Here is a 12,500-nt window from a genome sequence, read left to right as displayed (position 1 = left end):
CAACCTTCCTTCCCTTATTTCCTTCCTTCTTCCTTCCTCTCACCCTCCCTCCCTCATTACCTTCTTCCTTTCCTCCCTTCCTTTTTTCGGTCATTCCTTCCCTCATTTCCTTTCTCCCTTCCTCCCTCCCTCCTTTACTTCCTCCTTCCCTCCTTTACTTCCTGTCCTTCTATTATTTCCTTCCTCCTCTCCTTTCTTCCTCCCTCCCTTTTTTTACTTCCTCCTGTCCTTTCTTCTTTCTTCCTTTCCTTTTTGTCCTTCCTTCCTGTGTTCCTTGTCTCCTTTCCTTTAGGGAGCCATCCTGACCACCATGTTGGCCACCAGGAATTTCTCCGGTAAGATCATCAGCTGATCTCTGAGGGTTCGACCTTTGACCTCTCTGTGTCTCAGTAGCAGAGTGTTAAACACACAGAGAGCCGACCAATCAGCTCTCACACAATTATCAGGTTAACACTGTGTGTGTGTGTGTGTGTGTGTGTGTGTGTGTGTGTGTGTGTGTGTGTGTGTGTGTGTGTGTGTGTGTGTGTGTGTGTGAGATAAAGCAGCAGCTGTCAGAACAGCTGGTAAACGCTCAGAATACCAGCGACCTAAAGATAGCAGGGAGACCCTGAGAGACAGACAGACAAAGGGACAGGCAGACAGACAGGCAGACAGAGAGACAGGCAGGCAGACAGACACAAAGACAAAGGGACAGACAGACAGACAGACAGACAGACAGACAGACAGACAGACAGACAGCAGACAGACAGACAGCAGAGGTTTCCTCCAGCTCTAACATGTAGATCAGATCCATCTTATCACGGTGACTTCAGTGTGGACAGACAGACAGACAGGAACGTGTTTCTGTCTGTCTCACGTTGAACCTAAATCTGTCCTCAAGTCTCTCTGAGTGACCAGCACCTGTCTGTCTGTCTGCCTGTCTGTCTGCACACAGACTCAGACTCACAGGCAGGAAGCAGTTCTGTTCTTCTTGCTTTAACTTTTCTTGATTCTTTGATGTCAGTTCTTCAGTTTTAGTCTTTTATTTTGAAGTACTTCCTGTGAGTTTGCCTGAGGGCACGTAGGCAGCGGTTGTGGGTGCGATGCCGTCGCTCCTCTTCTCCGCGTTTGTTCCTTTCTTTCTGACTCTGCTGCTTCTTCTTCTCTTCGTCCTCGTTCCTCGTTCAGGAGGAAAGAGCGGCAACAAGAAGGCCGACGGCGTCAAGGTAACCACGGGGAGGGGGGGTGTTGTTGTTATTGTTGTTTAGGTTGTTGTTGTTGTGTTTGTTGTTGCTGTGTTTGTTGTTGTAGTTGTTGTTGTTGTTGTTGTTGTTGTTGTGTTTGTTGTTGTTGTTTAGTTGTTGTTGTGTTTGTGGTTGTTGTTTAGTTGTTGTTGTTGTGTTGTGGTTGTTGTTGTTTTGGTTGTTGTTGTTGTTGTTGTTGTTTAGGTTGTTGTTGTGTTTGTTGTTGTTGTTGTTGTTGTTGTTGTTGTTGTTGTTGTTTAGGTTGTTGTGGTTGTTGTTGTTGTTGTGTTTGTGGTTGTTGTTTAGGTTGTTGTTGTTGTTGTTGTTGTTTAGGTTGTTGTTGTTGTTGTTGTTGTTGTTTAGGTTGTTGTGGTTGTTGTTGTTGTTGTTGTTGTTGTTGTTGTTTAGTTGTTGTTGTTGTTGTTTAGTTGTTGTTGTTTGTTGTTGTTTGTTTAGGTTGTTGTTGTTGTTTTGTTGTGGTTGTTGTTGTTTTGTTGTAGTTGTTGTTGTTGTTTAGGTTGTTGTTGTTGTTGTTGTTTAGGTTGTTGTTGTTGTTGTTGTTGTTGTAGCTCAGCTGATAGGTCGGGTGCTCAGCATTGAATCATCTTTTGATCTTTTTAAGGAAACATTCTGACGACGTGACAGCAGCTTTCTGAATGAGCTGATCACCTCTTTGTTGTTGTTGTTGTTATTGTAGGAATCATCTGAGAGTACAAACACCACCATCGAGGATGAAGACACCAGAGGTACACACACACACACACACACACACTATTCAGTAATGATTGACAGTCAGTAAAAAAATATAAAGAAATCTCAGCTGAGACGAAAAATGACATTCTCTGTCTGTCTGTCTGTCTGTCTGTCTGTCTGTCTGTCTGTCAGTGAGGAAACAGGACATCATTAAAGTGACAGAGCAGCTCATCGAGGCGATCAGCAACGGAGACTTTGAGAGCTACACGTATGTAACATCAGACTCTTATTGTGAAAGTCCCTTTAATGTGTTAAAATACTCTTATTGTGAAAGTCCCTTTACTGTGGTGAGGGACTCTTATTGTGAAAGTCCCTTTACTGTGTTGAAGGACTCTTATTGTGAAAGTCCCTTTACTGTGTTAAAATACTCTTATTGTGAAAGTCCCTTTACTGTGGTGAGGGACTCTTATTGTGAAAGTCCCTTTACTGTGTTAAAATACTCTTATTGTGAAAGTTCCTCAGTATGGTGACCTCTTATTGTGAAAGTCCCTTTACTGTGGTGAGGGACTCTTATTGTGAAAGTCCCTTTACTGTGTTAAAATACTCTTATTGTGAAAGTTCCTTTACTGTGGTGAGACCTGTCTCTTGTCCTCTCAGTAGACCTGTCCCTTTCCTCTCAGTAGACCTACTCTTCCTTGTAGACCTGTCTCTCTGTCCTCTCAGTAGACCTGTCTGTCCTCTCAGTAGACCTGTCTTTAACCTGTCTGTCCTCTCAGTAGACCTGTCTGTCTGTCCTCTCAGTAGACCTGTCTGTCCTCTCAGTAGACCTGTCTCTCTGTCCTCTCAGTAGACCTGTCTCTCTGTCCTCTCAGTAGACCTGTCTGTCCTCTCAGTAGACCTGTCTCTCTGTCCTCTCAGTAGACCTGTCTGTCCTCTCAGTAGACCTGTCTCTCTGTCCTCTCAGTAGACCTGTCTGTCCTCTCAGTAGACCTGTCTCTCTGTCCTCTCAGTAGACCTGTCTGTCCTCTCAGTAGACCTGTCTGTCCTCTCAGTAGACCTGTCTCTCTGTCCTCTCAGTAGACCTGTCTCTCTGTCCCCTCAGTAAAATGTGCGACCCGGCTGTCACGGCGTTCGAGCCTGAGGCGTTGGGGAATCTTGTCGAAGGCCTTGACTTCCACCGCTTTTATTTTGAAAACTGTGAGCTGAACCAAACTTCCTGCATGCCAGAATATGCCATGTGATTTATTAGAGTGATGTCATGTGATTTATTAGAAGATGTCATGTGATTTATTAGAATGATGTCATGTGATTTATTAGAGTGATGTCATGTGATTTATTAGAAGATGTCATGTGATTTATTAGAATATGTCATGTGATTCATTAGAAGATGTCTCTGTAGAGACCATAAGGGGACTCCTGCCTCAGTCTCACTCTCTGTGGTGTCTCTGTGGTGTCCCGTCTGTCCTCCTCAGTGTGGTCTAAGAACAGTAAGCCGGTCCACACCACCATCCTGAACCCTCACATCCACCTGGTGGGAGACGAGGTATAAACAGATCAGATCAGAGACCAGTATAAACGCCTGCATCGCCTACATCAGAGTGACTCAGTACATCGACTCCAACGGGACGCCTCGCACCGCCCAATCAGAGGAGACCAGGGTGTGGCACCGCCGCGACGGGAAGTGGCAGATCCACCGCTCCATTTCCACCGCTCAGGATCCCCAGTCCAACAGGTCAGCCAGTTTAAGTCAGACCAGTTTAACAGGTCAGAGACCAGTTTAACAGGTCAGAGACCAGTTTAACAGATCAGAGACCAGTTTAACAGGTCAGAGACCAGTTTAACAGATCAGAGACCAGTTTAACAGAGATCAGAGACCAGTTTAACAGGTCAGAGACCAGTATAAACAGGTCAGAGACCAGTATAAACAGGTCAGAGACCAGTTTAACAGATCAGAGACCAGTTTAAACAGATCAGAGACCAGTTTAACAGGTCAGAGACCAGTCAGAGACCAGTTTAATCAGGTCAGAGACCAGTATAAACAGGTCAGAGACCAGTATAAACAGGTCAGAGACCCGTTTGTTGCAGCGTCACATTGGATTCGTGAATGTTTCTACACATTCAACACATATTTCAAAATAAGAGCCCGTTATATAAGCTAAACAGATGCATGTTGTTATTACATTTGTCATGTTTGCTTTTTGTCTCAGCGAGTAAATGAGCGTCCAACATCCCATAATATAGGGAGGCGTGTTATTTTGTGTTTGTTGACGTTTCTTCTTCTCTCTCCATCCAGTTAACTTCCAGAGTGGGCGGGTCTTCTTCTGTCGCCTTGACAACTGATTGATTGACAGCAGGCCAGGCGTGTGACACCAGACAGGAAGTTTGAGAGGAGAGGAGGGGCGGAGCCAGAGAGCAGCGAACTGCACAATCAACCAATCAGCTTCCTCTTCTCCGCTCCTTTGGACTTCAGCCACGCCCCCTTGTGATCAGCCAATCAGCTGCACCGATTGTAATAAGAGTTACTCCTCCTCCGTCAGGATGATTGACAGCACCGACGCCTCCTCCATCCAACTCCTTAAAATGCCTTTAAGATTCTTAATCCACCTTAAAACTGAACAAGTCGACTCAAGAGAATCTAAAAGTATTACATATAAATATAAATATAAAGTATTGAGATATTTAACAAGTTTAACAGAGTATTTGATACATTAATGAACACGAATGTATTAATGTTGTTTTAATAAGTCGTCTGCATAGATTAGGTTTTTTAAAGGGGTCGAACCACCTTAAATATTATGAAATACTGTTGCATGTATTCATGGGGGGGGTTCAGGGGTTTAGAAACTAAAGTAGAAAATAAGAGATATAAACTTTTTCTAGAAAAGGTACTGAGTCAGTTTGTAGTTGTATTCTTCATCACCAGACGCTGAAGATGAATCTGATAGAGAATCATTCATAAACAGACTTAACAACAAAAACACATTTATACATTCTTTACATTTTCTTCTTCTCTAAATAAAACCAACAAAAGTGACCGTTAAAACCTCGTCAATGACTTTATACAGTCGCCATGGTTACTGATTATATCGGAGCCATTATCTCGGGATCACAACCAAGTTTAGGAAAATATTTTGACTTTTCATGTTTCACTTATTCAGTTATATTTAAAACCAACAATCACAATAATCAGTTAAACAACATCAATAACAGTAAAATCAAAACACCAGATCACACATTTAAAGAGGTGAAATGAGTGAAATACTCACAACGTGTTGAACTGATTAAACTGATTAAACTGATTAAACTTATTAAACTTATTAAACTGATTAAACTTATTAAACTTTAATATGTTTGAAGGTCAGAACGCATTAATATAATAACCCTGTGATCAGACGGACTATCAGAGGACTCGAGGTCTGGAGTTCATCTCTCTGCTTCCATCGGGTCGGAGAGCAACACGAGCTTCCTCCTCTCCGACCCCCCCCACACACACACACACACACAGGTGAGCTAACGAGGAGCCTTAACGAGCTGCTTCACTTCAGGCCTCGTTAGCAGAACAAAGTGTTTTAGATTCAGAGGATCTGTGAGAGGAAGAAGGATGTAGGGAAGGAAGGAAGGAAACACGAAGAGGACACATGGTTTTGTTTAAGAGTTTAAGAATCTAAAAAGCACTAATGATTAAAACAAAGTGATTCATGTATTTAATATGAGCTGTTTGGGGATGCAGAATGGCGCCAACTCTTGATTGTTGTCAGAACTTTTTAGGTTTCGGAGTAAAACAACTAAACGAAGTTTAAAAAGTGACGCTTAGACGGCCAATCAGAATCAAAGACACAATGACCCGTCATCTGTTACCGGGTGAAACATCAAATAGCTCAGTACGGAGGCCCAGAGGGGTCAAAATACATGAATTATGATGACAGTTATATTTTTATTAATGGTTGTTTGTGATTTTTATTTCAGAGAAACAAGTTACAAAAACTTTATTAAACAGAAGTGATTAACAATACTTCTAACAATACATTTCTTCAAAGTGATCTTCACTGTTTTATTAACAATAATAATCTAAAGACAACAAAAAGTAGAATAACAACAGAAGAGACATACAGTTTATGAAATATGTTCATTAATATGTCGTCATATACATTAACTGATGATTTATCATATTTATCATATTATATATATATATATATATATATATATTCTTAGCAGCAGTGATGCTGTTTTTTGTCTCCTCTGAGCCTCTGTACAGAGAACATCATCATATCTCTGTTTGATTATTCAATAACTCACATTTAAACATTGACTCAAAATAGAATAATGACTCATTGTGATGTGAGGTGAAACAGGGTTTAGATTAATGAATTATTCTGCATCAGGTTTGAGGTTTTCTAGAGTCGGGTGGAGTTCTGAATGAGGCTTTCTTCCTCCTCACGGTTTCTTTCTATACAGACGATGTGATTTTATGCATGCAGGACTTTTCCTTTTGTGTTTTCTGCTTCGGTCTTTGTTGTGTTTCGGCGTTTGCGGCTGACTTTTTGTTTCCCGGCTCTCTGGTGACTTGACGCTGACTTGTTAGCTTTGTTAGCATTCCTCACTGGGAGCAATGGCTTCTACTAGCCGCGAGCTAGCAAGACGCCGGCTGTGCCGTCTTTGATATTCTGCGACCTTTGACCCGTTGTGTTTGTCTCAGGCTTTAAGCTGCTTTGACCGTCGGGAGAATGTAGAACTTTGTACAATCAGATTATTACTCATATTATAGTTATTATTCTTATTCTGGATATTTATCATGTTTGTATATTTGAAAGCTTTCTCGGTGAACACGTTGTGTATTACTAGCTGTATTACTTTAGTAGAGGTGCATTATCGTGTGTGACTCCGGCCCTTTAAGTTACTCCACGTCTTGGTGCCATTTGGCGTCCCGGCTGAGAGAACGGGAGCCTGAACATCTCGTCAGTAAAGTGAAGGTTCCTCTAACAGGAAACAGTGGGGACTCCAAATGGCGCCTGCAGAGTGAACGGCTTTTCTCTGATGTGTTTTCAAAACAACAAACTCAACTTTGACCTTTGAAGAAACTTGAAGTTTTATTTAATTGTGTGAATTAATTGAGGAAAATATCTGACAAGTATTTTTACAAGTTTTTTGGTGTTTTTGCTTGAAACTGAAGAATTGATCTTAAATCTAGATTCCAGATGTGTTTCCTGTTTGAACCAGATGTTCAGTGGCTGCTGTGTTTTCTCCTCCATGAACTCAAACCACGTGACGGGAAACCGTTAGCGATCCTTCACAGCCGCTCTGACCGCAAGCTAGCAGGCTCTCAACAAGCTAACATGCTAACTTGTGGCTAACGCATGTACTAGTTACAGTTAGGAATGCTAATAGTGCTAATAGTGCTAACGAACCCAGGAAACCAGAGCTGAGCTGACTGATACCAAACCTTTTCATTGTTTAAATATTATTGTTTATTATTTTTTATTATTTGTATACATTTTAAATTAACTATTATCTTGTAATTGATGTACTTTCACATGTTTTTATCTGTTTTGTCACATTTATTATTCAGTTTCAGTCACAGAAAACACCAGCGTTTCATTTATTTCTCTCATCTAGAATTTATTGATTTTTCAGAAACATCAGAAGATGGAATAGAAAACATCTATAGATTATTATTATTATTATTATTATTATTATTATTATTATGTTCATATCAGAAACTCTTCTTTTTAATAAACTGTTCCTCACAGATTAGATGTTTACGATGACGTATCTAAAGTAACAGACACATTTCAGATGTGATGAATTCATTGATTCATTTGTTTTATTGATTATTAGATTAAAGGTTGGTATCAGTCAGCAGCTCGCTGGGTTTATTGATCGATGGTTTTTTTCTTCCAGAAACACAAATGAAATAAACATTAATGTTTTTATTTCTGTGTGAGAATAAACTCCAGAGTTCAAACAGGATCCTGACTGTTTCCCTCCAACACGTTCACGCTCTGCAGAATCAATGATCAATAATCAATAATCAATGATCAATGATCAATAATCAATGATCAATAATCAATGATCAATAATCAATGATCAATGATCAATGATCAATAATCAATAATCAATAATCAATAATCAATGATCAATAATCAATCAATAATCAATAATCAGCTCCACTCAGCTTTTTCTACTATGATGGATATCGTGCTGTTCTGTGTTAACTGGACTCAATGCTGCATGCTGTGTGTGTGTGTGTGTGTGTGTGTGTGTGTGTGTGTGTGTGTGTGTGTGTGTGTGTGTGTGTGTGTGTGTGTGTGTGTGTGTGTGTGTGTGTGTGTGTGTGTGTGTGTGTGAGAGAGTGTTTTTAATCCTTTAAAGAAGTATTTCTTCTTCTTCTTCTTCTTCTTCTTCTGCATCGTGTTCAAAGTGTTTCTGTAAATAAACAGGTGATCAAACGCTGCCTTCTGATTGGTCTGTTTTCATTTTATTGTTACAGATCACCTAAATAATATGTTTGTTCTGTGTATTAAATATCAGTAGTATTAATAAACGGGATAATCATCTCACAGATTATGAAAACTGAATATTGATCCTGCCAGAGAAGCACCGCTGTGTTTATAATCTTGATTACACAGGAATACTTTTATGATCCAGATGTGTTTGAACATTAAAGACGAGAACTCAAATAAAGACACAAAGAAGTGAAGAAAAGCCTTAAAAAAGGATTTAAGAGATTTAATCTGCAGAATTTATATTTTAACCATTGCATTTATATATAAAATACACTGACAAATATAAACATGCAAAAACAATCTGTAAAATAAATAACTGAACAAAAAATAAAAGAGCAATTTAAGATTAACAAAAGTTTAATATCTTCTACTGGGAACTATCTGTAAATCTCAGAATTAAAGTATTAATATATTTAAATATATATTTATAAATATATTTAAATATATATTTATAAAAATATATAAATATATATTTATAAATATATTTAAATATATATTTATAAAAATATATAAATATATATTTATAAATATATATAAATATATATTTATAAAATATATATATAAATATATAATAAATATAATAAATATATTTATAAATATATATATATAAATATAAATATAAATATATATTTTATAAATATAATATTTATAAATATATTTATACATATACAATAAATATAATAAATATATATTTATAAATATATATATAAATATACAATAAATATAATAAATATATTTATAAATATATATATTTATTGTATATTTATACATATATAAATAAATAAAAACATGACAATAAAAACCTTTGCAATACATTACACTGTGCAATAATAGTTAAAATAGTTTTTTATGTCTGTAAATATAATATTTCAGTTATTGTTGATTTTCTACTGTTTTTTATTGCTTATTTATAATATTTATTTTTTTTATTTTCATTTTTTATTTTTATCTTTATTTTATTTTGTCTCTTGTGTGCACTTTACTCTCTGCTGCTGTAATCCTGCAAATGTCCCACTGCGGGACTAATAAAGGATTATCTTATTATTATATATACATATATACATATAGACATATATACATATATACATATAGACATATAGACATATATACATATAGACATATATACATATAGACATATATACATATAGACATATAGACATATATACATATATACATATAGACATATATACATATATCTAAAGAACACGTGTTCCCGGTGGTGATCACGTACATAGATATATATATATGTATAAATATACAATAAATATAATATATATATACATATATACATATATACATATAGACATATATACATATAGATATATATACATATATATATATATACATATATATATTTATACATATATATATATATTTATACATATATACATATATATATATATACATATATACATATATTTATACATATATACATATACATATATCATATAATATATGAATAAATATATTTATTATATATATTGTATATTTATACATATCTACATATATATATATTTATACATATATACATATATATATTTATACATATATATATATATTTATACATATATACATATATATATTTATACATATATACATATATATATATATATATATTTATAAATATATATATTTATACATATATATATATTTATACATTTATACATATATATATATATATAATATATATATATATATTTATAAATATATATATATTTATATATATATTTATATATATATATATATATAATATATATATATATTATATAATATATATATATATATATTTATTACATATATACATTATATATATATATATATAAATATATAAATATATATATATATATATATATATGTATATATATATATATATATATATATATATATATATATATATATATATATATATATAAATATATATATATATATATATTGTATATTTATACATATATACATATCTATATATCTAAAGAACACGTGATCCCGGTGGTGACCACGTGATCCCGGTGGTGACCACGTGGGGGCAGCAGCTGGTTCCCGCGCTGAGACGCGTCATCAAATGCCCCGGAAGCGGAAGTTCCTTCCTTTCCTGTTTCTGCTCCGCTTAGAGACGCACTGAGGTGAGTTCAGCTCCTCCACACAATCCAACACAATCCAACACAATCCTCCTCCATCCTCCTCCATCCTCCTCCATCCTCCTCCGTCCTGCTCCGTCCTCCCGCTGCGAGACCCTCCGACCCGCGTGAGTCCTCCAGCGGACCGGTCTGTGACAGAAGATCCTCCAGAGACGAGCTAGACCAGTGAGACCAGTGAGACCAGTGAGAGGCCGGGAGGTGGAGCCGCCGGACCCGCAGCCCGCTGATATATATCATATACAACATATATAATATAATATAATATAATATATATCAGTGTGTAGTTAACGTGCTCGGCTCCTCCTAACAGGTGAACCGGTGCGTTAGCTGGGAGAAGCTAACAGGCTAACGTTAGCTCCTCCTGCGCAGAGAGGATGCGCAGTGGACCAGACCACGTTACACACGTTATACACGTGCACATGGACAGTTAGGCTTAAAGGCTGGACAGGTGACGGACATGTGATGGACAGGTGGAGGGCCACGCACCGGCAGCTAGCATTAGCTTAGCATCAGTCAGCTAGCATTAGCTTAGCATCAGTCAGCTAGCATCAGAGAGACTCATGTTCAGTGCTCATGCTTTTGTTTTGAAAGAGATGGTGTCTGATCAGTGATGTAACCTCCTTCTCCCTCTCCTCCTGTCCTCCTGTCCTTCTCCTCTCACTCCTCTTCCTCTTCTCCTCCTCTCACTCCTCTTCTCCTCCTCAGAACATGGCTCCTCGTAAAGGGAAGGAGAAGAAGGAGGAGCAGGTGATCAGTCTGGGTCCTCAGGTGGCTGAAGGAGAGAACGTGTTTGGAGTTTGTCACATCTTCGCCTCCTTCAACGACACCTTCGTCCACGTCACCGACCTCTCCGGGAAGTAAGTCCTCCTCCTCTTCCTCTCCTCTTCCTCCTCCTGTTGTCAGCCGGTCCTCAGTGGTCTCCGGTCGGGAGCATCATGGGAGTTGTAGTGTTGTAGTGTCTGTGTTGTGATTGGCTGTTGGTTTCCAGGGAGACGATCTGCCGTGTGACCGGCGGGATGAAGGTGAAGGCCGACAGAGACGAGTCGTCTCCGTACGCCGCCATGTTGGCCGCTCAGGACGTCGCCCAGCGCTGCAAAGAGCTCGGCATCACGGCGCTGCACATCAAGCTGAGGGCCACCGGGGGCAACAGGTACCTGTCTGTCTGTTTACCTGTCTGTCTGTCTACCCGTCTGTCTGTCTGTCTACACGTCTGTCTGTCTGTCTACACGTCTGTCTGTCTACCCGTCTGTCTGTCTACACGTCTGTCTGTCTGTCTGTCTGTCTGTCTGTCTGTCTGTCTGTCTGTCTGTTGGTGTGAGTTGTTGTGTCTTCAGATGATCAATAGAAGGTTATTGATCATCTGTTGTGATGTTGATGTTTCATATCTGATCAGTTCAGTTTATTCTGTAGAGCCCAGAATCACAAATTGGCCTCAGAGGGCTTTAAATCTGTGACCATGAGACGACCTCTGTCCTTACACCCTCACCTCCTCTGTCCTTACACCCTCACATCCTCTGTCCTTACACCCTCACCTCCTCTGTCCTTACACCCTCACATCCTCTGTCCTTACACCCTCACCTCCTCTGTCCTTACACCCTCACCTCCTCTGTCCTTACACCCTCACATCCTCTGTCCTTACATCCTCTGTCCTTAGACCCTCACATCCTCTGTCCTTACACCCTCACATCCTCTGTCCTTACACCCTCACATCCTCTGTCCTTACACCCTCACATCCTCTGTCCTTAGACCCTCACATCCTCTGTCCTTACACCCTCACCTCCTCTGTCCTTACACCCTCACATCCTCTGTCCTTACACCCTCACCTCCTCTGTCCTTACACCCTCACATCCTCTGTCCTTACACCCTCACATCCTCTGTCCTTACACCCTCACCTCCTCTGTCCTTACACCCTCACATCCTCTGTCCTTACACCCTCACATCCTCTG

General features: G+C 38.5%; 2 protein-coding genes and 1 pseudogene across 2 annotated transcripts in view; 2 read left to right on the top strand and 1 right to left on the bottom strand.

Annotated features, from left to right (window-relative positions):
- LOC129113832 (calcium/calmodulin-dependent protein kinase type II subunit alpha-like) overlaps positions 1-4,256 on the top strand; it is a 27,480-nt gene extending 23,224 nt beyond the window's left edge. Inside the window, 9 exon segments of the mRNA XM_054626306.1 lie at positions 293-335; positions 1,168-1,205; positions 1,921-1,969; positions 2,109-2,184; positions 3,019-3,113; positions 3,389-3,461; positions 3,493-3,607; positions 3,610-3,700; positions 4,210-4,256. Of these exon segments, the coding sequence (XP_054482281.1) occupies positions 293-335; positions 1,168-1,205; positions 1,921-1,969; positions 2,109-2,184; positions 3,019-3,113; positions 3,389-3,461; positions 3,493-3,607; positions 3,610-3,700; positions 4,210-4,256 (627 nt within the window).
- A 6,306-nt stretch (positions 4,257-10,562) lies between these two features.
- On the top strand, positions 10,563-12,008 carry rps14 (ribosomal protein S14). The gene is made up of 4 exons (XM_054626305.1): positions 10,563-10,661; positions 11,260-11,411; positions 11,543-11,767; positions 11,948-12,008. The coding sequence occupies exons 2-4, from the start codon at positions 11,263-11,265 to the stop codon at positions 12,006-12,008; spliced, it is 435 nt and encodes a 144-aa protein (XP_054482280.1). The 5' UTR covers positions 10,563-10,661; positions 11,260-11,262.
- Positions 12,009-12,480: 472 nt separating this feature from the next.
- LOC129113830 (odorant receptor 131-2-like) overlaps positions 12,481-12,500 on the bottom strand; it is a 1,073-nt pseudogene continuing 1,053 nt past the window's right edge.

This window comes from Anoplopoma fimbria, chromosome 24 (genome assembly GCF_027596085.1).
Source record: "Anoplopoma fimbria isolate UVic2021 breed Golden Eagle Sablefish chromosome 24, Afim_UVic_2022, whole genome shotgun sequence".
NCBI classification, from domain to species: Eukaryota; Metazoa; Chordata; class Actinopteri; order Perciformes; family Anoplopomatidae; genus Anoplopoma; species Anoplopoma fimbria.
Note: the sequence above shows the minus strand (reverse complement) of the source record. Positions and strands in the feature narration are given on the sequence as shown.